This window comes from Nerophis lumbriciformis, linkage group LG29 (genome assembly GCF_033978685.3).
Source record: "Nerophis lumbriciformis linkage group LG29, RoL_Nlum_v2.1, whole genome shotgun sequence".
NCBI lineage: Eukaryota > Metazoa > Chordata > Actinopteri > Syngnathiformes > Syngnathidae > Nerophis > Nerophis lumbriciformis.
In genome coordinates, this window is record NC_084576.2 from 31,567,501 (window position 1) to 31,577,500 (window position 10,000).

Below are 10,000 nucleotides of genomic sequence, written 5' to 3' on the forward strand. Positions count from 1 at the left end.
TAAATAAGAGTTACTTAAAAAAAAAAAAAAAAATTCTGTAAAAAAAAAAAAAAAAAAAAAAAAAAAAAAGGCTTTGCTACACATCTTAAAATAAAGCTCTGTCAAATATCCGTCAGTCAGTTGCAGACGTGGGAGCTCCAAGTTTGATCTTTTTTTTTATTTCTTTTTTTTACGTGAATATGTTAGCATGATGTCAAAGCATAACGTTAGCATGTAGTTAACGTAGCTATGCTAATGTTGCTAACGTTTGTAATGTTACATCTTTGTACGGTTTTAGGAAAGTGGTCCGAATTCCATACTTTAAAAAAAAATTTTTTTTACGTGAATATGTTAGCATGATGTCAAAGCATAATGTTAGCATGTAGCTAATGTTGCTAACGTTTGTAATGTTACGTCGTTGTACGGTTTTAGGAAAGGGGTCCGAATTCCGTACTTTTTTTTTTTTTACGTGAATATGTTAGCATGATGTCAAAGCATAACGTTAGCATGTAGCTAACGTAGCTACGCTAATGTTGCTAACGTTTGTAATGTTACATCCTTGTACGGTTTTAGGAAAGTGGTCCGAATTCCATACTTTAAAAAAAAATTTTTTTTTACGTGAATATGTTAGCATGATGTCAAAGCATAACGTTAGCATGTAGCTAACGTAGCTATGCTAATGTTGCTAACGTTTGTAATGTTACATCCTTGTACGGTTGTAGGAACCGAATTCCATACTTTAAAAAACAATTTTTTTTACGTGAATATGTTAGCATGATGTCAAAGCATAACGTTAGCATGTAGCTAACGTAGCTATGCTAATGTTGCTAACGTTTGTAATGTTACATCCTTGTACGGTTTTAGGAAAAGGGTCCTAATTCCGTCCTTTTTTTACGTGAATATGTTAGCATGATGTCAAAGCATAATGTTAGCATGTAGCTAACGTAGCTATGCTAATGTTGCTAACGTTTGTAATGTTACATCCTTGTACGGTTTTTAGGAAAGGGGTCCGAATTCCATACTTTAAAAAATTTTTTTTTTTTACGTGAATATGTTAGCATGATGTCAAAGTATAACGTTAGCATGTAGCTAACGTAGCTATGCTAATGTTGCTAACGTTTGTAATGTTACATCCTTGTACGGTTTTAGGAAAGGGGTCCGAATTCCATACTTTAAATTTTTTTTTTTTTTTTACGTGAATATGTTAGCATGATGTCAAAGCATAATGTTAGCATGTAGCTAACGTAGCTATGCTAATGTTGCTAACGTTTGTAATGTTACATCCTTGTACGGTTTTAGGAAAGGGGTCCGAATTCCGTACTTTTTTTTTTTAACGTGAATATGTTAGCATGATGTCAAAGCATAATGTTAGCATGTAGCTAACGTAGCTATGCTAATGTTGCTAACGTTTGTAATGTTACATCCTTGTACGGTTTTAGGAAAGGGGTCCGAATTCCGTCCTTTTTTTACGTGAATATGTTAGCATGATGTCAAAGCATAATGTTAGCATGTAGCTAACGTAGCTATGCTAATGTTGCTAACGTTTGTAATGTTACATCCTTGTACGGTTTTTAGGAAAGGGGTCCGAATTCCATACTTTAAAAAAAAATTTTTTTTTACGTGAATATGTTAGCATGATGTCAAAGTATAACGTTAGCATGTAGCTAACGTAGCTATGCTAATGTTGCTAACGTTTGTAATGTTACATCCTTGTACGGTTTTAGGAAAGGGGTCCGAATTCCATACTTTAAATTTTTTTTTTTTTTTTACGTGAATATGTTAGCATGATGTCAAAGCATAATGTTAGCATGTAGCTAACGTAGCTATGCTAATGTTGCTAACGTTTGTAATGTTACATCCTTGTACGGTTTTAGGAAAGGGGTCCGAATTCCGTACTTTTTTTTTTTAACGTGAATATGTTAGCATGATGTCAAAGCATAATGTTAGCATGTAGCTAACGTAGCTATGCTAATGTTGCTAACGTTTGTAATGTTACATCCTTGTACGGTTTTAGGAAAGGGGTCCGAATTCCGTCCTTTTTTTACGTGAATATGTTAGCATGATGTCAAAGCATAATGTTAGCATGTAGCTAACGTAGCTATGCTAATGTTGCTAACATTTGTAATGTTACATCCTTGTACGGTTTTAGGAAAAGGGTCCTAATTCCGTCCTTTTTTTACGTGAATATGTTAGCATGATGTCAAAGCATAACGTTAGCATGTAGCTAACGTAGCTATGCTAATGTTGCTAACGTTTGTAATGTTACGTCGTTGTACGGTTTTAGGAAAGGGGTCCGAATTCCATACTTTAAATTTTTTTTTTTTTTACGTGAATATGTTAGCATGATGTCAAAGCATAATGTTAGCATGTAGCTAACGTAGCTATGCTAATGTTGCTAACGTTTGTAATGTTACATCCTTGTACGGTTTTAGGAAAGGGGTCCGAATTCCATACTTTAAAAAAAATTTTTTTTTTACGTGAATATGTTAGCATGATGTCAAAGCATAACGTTAGCATGTAGCTAACGTAGCTATGCTAATGTTGCTAACGTTTGTAATGTTACATCCTTGTACGGTTTTAGGAAAGTGGTCCGAATTCCATACTTTAAAAAAAATTTTTTTTTTACGTGAATATGTTAGCATGATGTCAAAGCATAACGTTAGCATGTAGCTAACGTAGCTATGCTAATGTTGCTAACGTTTGTAATGTTACATCCTTGTACGGTTTTAGGAAAAGGGTCCTAATTCCGTCCTTTTTTTACGTGAATATGTTAGCATGATGTCAAAGCATAATGTTAGCATGTAGCTAACGTAGCTATGCTAATGTTGCTAACGTTTGTAATGTTACATCCTTGTACGGTTTTAGGAAAGGGGTCCGAATTCCATACTTTAAAAAAAAATTTTTTTTTACGTGAATATGTTAGCATGATGTCAAAGCATAACGTTAGCATGTAGCTAACGTAGCTATGCTAATGTTGCTAACGTTTGTAATGTTACATCCTTGTACGGTTTTAGGAAAAGGGTCCTAATTCCGTCCTTTTTTTACGTGAATATGTTAGCATGATGTCAAAGCATAATGTTAGCATGTAGCTAACGTAGCTATGCTAATGTTGCTAACGTTTGTAATGTTACATCCTTGTACGGTTTTAGGAAAGGGGTCCGAATTCCATACTTTAAAAAAAAATTTTTTTTTACGTGAATATGTTAGCATGATGTCAAAGCATAACGTTAGCATGTAGCTAACGTAGCTATGCTAATGTTGCTAACGTTTGTAATGTTACATCCTTGTACGGTTTTAGGAAAGTGGTCCGAATTCCATACTTTAAAAAAAAATTTTTTTTTACGTGAATATGTTAGCATGATGTCAAAGCATAACGTTAGCATGTAGCTAACGTAGCTATGCTAATGTTGCTAACGTTTGTAATGTTACATCCTTGTACGGTTTTAGGAAAGGGGTCCGAATTCCATACTTTAAAAAAAATTTTTTTTTAACGTGAATATGTTAGCATGATGTCAAAGCATAACGTTAGCATGTAGCTAACGTAGCTATGCTAATGTTGCTAACGTTTGTAATGTTACGTCGTTGTACGGTTTTAGGAAAGGGGTCCGAATTCCGTACTTTTTTTTTACTCTGAGGTGTTTACCTGGGGGGGAAAAATGCTAAAAAGCTAGCTTACATGCTAACATCAGCATGCTAACAGTTAGCTTGCGTCAAGTACCAAAATATATGACTCTGAGGTGTTTACTTGGGGGGGAAAAATGCTAAAAAGCTAGCTTACATGCTAACATCAGCATGCTAACAGTTAGTTTGCGTCAAGTACCAAAATATATGACTCTTGAGGTGTTTACTTGGGGGGGAAAAAATGCTAAAAGGCTAGCTTACATGCTAACATCAGCATGCTAACAGTTAGCTTGTGTCAAGTACCAAAATATATGACTCTGAGGTGTTTACCTGGGGGGGAAAATGCTAAAAAGTTAGCATGCATGCTAACATCAGCATGCTAACAGTTAGCTTGTGTCAATTACCAAAATATATGACTCTGAGGTGTTTACCTGGGGGGGGAAAAAATGCTAAAAGGCTAGCTTACATGCTAACATCAGCATGCTAACAGTTAGCTTGTGTCAAGTACCAAAATATATGACTCTGAGGTGTTTACCTGGGGAGGAAAAATGCTAAAAAGTTAGCATGCATGCTAACATCAGCATGTTAACAGTTAGCTTGTGTCAATTACCAAAATATATGACTCTGAGGTGTTTACCTGGGGGGGAAAATGCTAAAAGGCTAGCATACATGTTAACATTAGCATGCTAACAGCTAGCTTGCGTCAAGTACCAAAATATGACTCTGAGGTGTTTACCTGGGGGGGAAAAAATGCTAAAAAGCTAGCTTACATGCTAACAGTAAGCATGCGAAGTACCAAAATATATGACTCTGAGGTGTTTACCAGGAAAAAGCTAGCATTTCCAAAGTGAAATGGTGAGTGTGTTGTGTGTGTTGTGTGTTTCCTCAGAGCTCAGACGACACACACATGATGTTCATCAACACAATCCACAACAACCACACGGAGGTGATCACCAGGAACTACATCAACATCACCTTTGTGTGCCGCTACCCCGTCAACTACATGGTGCAGCAGCCCAGCGGGGGCAACATGATCCAGGTGGACGTGCGGTGAGCAGGCGGGGCCACCCGGGTGTTGTTGACTTTTAGGTGTTTTTTGTTGACCGCCTTCTGGCCGCAGGACCATCACTCTGAACACGGAGGACGGCAACTTCTCGGTGTCCATGGTGCTGTTCAAAGACCAGGACTTCCAGGACCAGTGGAGCACGGTGCCCTGGCTTACCCTCCATGACGACATCTTTGTCAAAGTGTTCATGGTGAAGCAACACAATTGAGTTCGGGCGTGTTCGTAGAATTTTACACGCCTGATAGAAAGTAATGACGCTAACTTACATTGGGTACGCCATAAACATGCTACTGGTTAGCATATGTATGTATGTATGTATGTATATATATATATATATATATATATGTCATTTTCTTTTTAACAATTTTTGTTTTATTTAAAAAAAAAGAAGCAGCTTTTGCTTTTTCCCTGCTTTATATATGTTTATATATGTATGTGTGTGTGTATATATATATATGTATATATGCATATATATATATATATTTTTAACAATTTTAGTTTTTTTTTTTTTAAAAGGCAGCAGCTTTTGCTTTTTTCCTGCTTCTATATATATATATATATATATATTTGAACAATTTTAGTATTATTTAATAAAAAGATTGCAGCTTTTGCTTTTTTGCTGCTTCTTTATATATACATACTGTATATATATATGTATATGTATATATATATATACATACATACACATATATATACATAAATACATATACATATATATTTTAACAATTTTAGTTTTATTTGAAAAAAAGAAGCAGCTTTTGCTTTTTTCCTGCTTTATATATACATATATATATACTTAAATACATATTTATATATATATATACATATATATATATATATATTTGAACAATTAGTTTTATTTTTTTTTTAAAGAAAGAAGCAGCTTTTGCTTTTCTCCTGCTTTATATATACATACATATATATACAGTACATAAATACATATACATATATGTATATGTGTATATATGCATATGTATATATATATTTTTTTAACAATTTTAGTTTTATTTTTTTTTAAAGGCAGCAGCTTTTGCTTTTTTCCTGCTTCTATATATATATATTTGAACAATTTTAGTATTATTTAATAAAAAATTGCAGCTTTTGCTTTTTTGCTGCTTCTTTATATATACATACTGTATATATATATATGTATATGTATATATATGTATACATACATACACATATATATACATAAATACATATACATATATATTTTAACAATTTTAGTTTTATTTGAAAAAAGAAGCAGCTTTTGCTTTTTTCCTGCTTTATATATACATATATATATACTTAAATACATATTTATATATATTTATATATATATATATATATATTTGAACAATTAGTTTTATTTATTTTTAAAGAAAGAAGCAGCTTTTGCTTTTCTCCTGCTTTATATATACATACATATATATACAGTACATAAATACATATACATATATGTATATGTGTATATATGCATATGTATATATATATATTTTTAACAATTTTAGTTTTTTTTTTTTTTTAAAGGCAGCAGCTTTTGCTTTTTTCCTGCTTCTATATATATATCTATATATATATATTTGAACAATTTTAGTTTTATTTAATAAAGAAATTGCAGCTTTTGCTTTTTTGCTGCTTCTTTATATATACATACTGTATATATATATGTATATGTATATATATATATACATACATACACATATATATACATAAATACATATACATATATATTTTAACAATTTTAGTTTTATTTGAAAAAAAGAAGCAGCTTTTGCTTTTTTCCTGCTTTATATATACATATATATATGCTTAAATACATATTTATATATATATATATATATATATTTGAACAATTAGTTTTTTGTTTTTTTAAAGAAAGAAGCAGCTTTTGCTTTTCTCCTGCTTTATATATACATACATATATATACAGTACATATATACATATACATATATATATCCTTAAATACATATATATATATATATATATATATATACATATATATTTGAACAATTTGTTTTATTTAAAAAAAGAAAGAAGCAGCTTTTGCTGTTTTCCTCCTGCTTCTTTATATATATATATATATATATATATATATATATATATATATATATATATATGTGTGTGTATATATATATATATATATATAACCAGTATATAACAATTGTAGTTTTATTTAAAAAAAGAAGCAGCTTTTACTTTTTTCCTGCTTCTATATATATATATATATATATATAAACTTTTTTTTTTTTAATAATTAGCTTTTGATTTTTTTCTTGCTTCTTTATGTATATGTATATATATATATATATATATATATATATATGTGTGTGTGTGTGTGTATATATATATATATATATATATATATATATATATATATATATATACATATATATATATATATATATATATTTTAACAATTTCAGTTTTATTTTTAAAAAACAGAATTAGCTTTTGCTTTTTTCTTGCTTCTTTATATATATATATATATATATATATATATGTGTGTGTGTGTGTGTGTGTGTGTATATATATATATACACGTGTATATATATATATATATATATATATATATATATGTGTGTGTATATATATATATATATATATATATATATACACATGTGTGTATATATATATATATATATGCATAAATATATATATATATATTTTAACAATTTTATTTTTATTAAAAAAATTTAAAAAAAGAAGCAGCTTTTGCTTTTTCCCAGCTTCTTTATATATATATATATATATATATATATATATATATATATATATATATATATATATATATATATATATATATATATATGTATATTCATATATACATATATATACACATATCATATATATATATATATATATATATATATTTAAAAAAAAAAAAATATATATATATATATATATATATAAATAGAAGCAAAGCTTGAATATTTGCCCCATGAATGGGTAACAATACGAAACATAATCACTATTTTGTCCCCCCCCAAAGATTCCAGCTCACCTGACGCTGCGCATGGATCGATGCTGGGCCACGCCCACCAGTGACCCCTACAGCAACATTCAGTACACCTTCATCAGAGACAGGTGTGTAAGAGGAGTTAGTTGCAGACAGGCAGTATGTGAGGGTCATGTGACCAGCGAGTGCGTTACAACAGCTGTGCACGTCCTTGACAACAAGCAACATTTGCTGGTGCTGGCAACTGCACAGCAATGAAAAGGAAAATGTTTGAGAAAAAGAATGTGTGACTGGTGTGTAGCTGCCCGCTGCTGAGTGACCAGCGGACCCTGAGTGTGCTGAACAACGGCCAGGGTCCAGAGGCCACCTTCAGGATACAAATGTTCAAGTTTGTGGGCAGCTCCTACACTGACGTCTTTCTGCACTGCAACGTCCAGATCTGCCACAACGGCGCCAGCCCGTGCCAACCTGTGAGTGCACCCCCCCAACCCCCCCAGCCCCCCACGTCCTTTTTTTAGACACCAGCCGACCTCAAGACACGTGAGCCGCCAGCTCCAAATAAAACCTTCAACATGTTTCCTCTCCACATGTTGACTACATCTTGCAGAACTGCACAGCTGAAGATGTCTTCTTGAGGACCAGGCGGGACATCCCCCTCTCCCACACCGTCTCTTACGGGCCCATAAGGCGGCTGACTGGCCACAGGGACACACCCCATTCAAGTTTGTCTTTTAAAACATTTAGCATTTGGGAGAAAAAATATATATGTATATATATATATATATGCAAACAATTCAACACTAATAAATAAATACAAATAGATGTTTTATGAATAAATAAATTGGAAATATATATATTTAATATATACAAAATTCAAGTATGTTTTTTAAAACAGTAATTTATCATTTTGAAGAAAGAAAAAAAATAAATATGTATGTGTGTATATATGTGCAAAAAACAAACAGCAATTTATACTAATGAATAAATTTTTTATGAATAAATATATTGGAAATATATAAATAATACAACTACAATCTATAATAAATACAAATAAAATATAAATAAATTCAAGTATGTTTTTTAAAACAGTAATTTATTTAAAAAATAAATACATATATATATATGTATATATACATGTGCAAAACATTCAACAGCATTTTATACTAATAAATAAATACAAATAGATGTTTTATGAATAAATAAATTGGAAATATATATATTTAATATATACAAAATTCAAGTATGTTTTTTAAAACAGTAATTTATCATTTTGAAGGAAAAAAAATATATATATGTATGTGTGTATATATATATGTGCAAAAAACAAACAGCAATTTATACTAATGAATACATTTTTTATGAATAAATATATTGGAAATATATAAATAATACAACTACAATCTATAATAAATACAAATAAAATATAAATAAATTCAAGTATGTTTTTTAAAACAGTAATTTATTTAAAAAAAAAAATTATAATAAAAAAAAAAAAATATATATATATATATATATATACATGTGCAAAACATTCAACAGCATTTTATACTAATAAATACAAATAGATGTTTTATGAATAAATAAATTGGAAATATATATTTAATATATACACAATTCAAGTATGTTTTTTTAAAACAGTAATTTATCATTTTGAAGAAGAAAAAAAAAATATGTATGTGTGTATATATGTGCAAAAAACAAACAGCAATTTATACTAATGAATACATTTTTTATGAATAAATACATTGGAAATATATAAATAATAAAACTACAATCTATAACAAATACAAATAAAATATAAACAAATTCAAGTATGTTTTTTAAAACAGTAATTTATTTTTAAATATATATATATATATATATATATATATACATGTGCAAAACATTCAACAGCATTTTATACTAATAAATAAATACAAATAGATGTTTTATGAATAAATAAATTGGAAATATATATATTTAATATGTACAAAATTCAAGTATGTTTTTTAAAACAGTAATTTATCATTTTGAAGGAAAAAAAAAAAATGTATGTGTGTATATATGTGCAAAAAACAAACAGCAATTTATACTAATGAATACATTTTTTATGAATAAATGTATTGGAAATATATAAATAATAAAACTACAATCTATAATAAATACAAATAAAATATAAATAAATTCAAGTATGTTTTTTAAAACAGTAATTTTTTATTTTTTTTTAAATATATATATATATATGTATATATACATGTGCAAAACATTCAACAGCATTTTATTCTAATAAATAATTACAAATAGATGTTTTATGAATAGATAAATTAGAAATATATATAATATGTATGCATTTGGGAAAAAATATATATATATATGTATATATATGTGCAAAAAAATTCAACAGCATTTTATA

The 10,000-nt window shown here is 29.1% G+C and overlaps 1 protein-coding gene across 1 annotated transcript in view; it reads left to right on the forward strand.

Moving 5' to 3' along the window:
* LOC133571952 (pancreatic secretory granule membrane major glycoprotein GP2) overlaps nt 1-10,000 on the forward strand; it is a 20,494-nt gene that overhangs the window by 5,876 nt on the left and 4,618 nt on the right. The window contains exons 4-8 of the mRNA XM_061924509.2: nt 4,490-4,650; nt 4,721-4,856; nt 7,642-7,736; nt 7,910-8,078; nt 8,216-8,330. Of these exons, the coding sequence (XP_061780493.1) occupies nt 4,490-4,650; nt 4,721-4,856; nt 7,642-7,736; nt 7,910-8,078; nt 8,216-8,330 (676 nt within the window). The remainder of the gene's footprint in view (nt 1-4,489; nt 4,651-4,720; nt 4,857-7,641; nt 7,737-7,909; nt 8,079-8,215; nt 8,331-10,000) is intronic.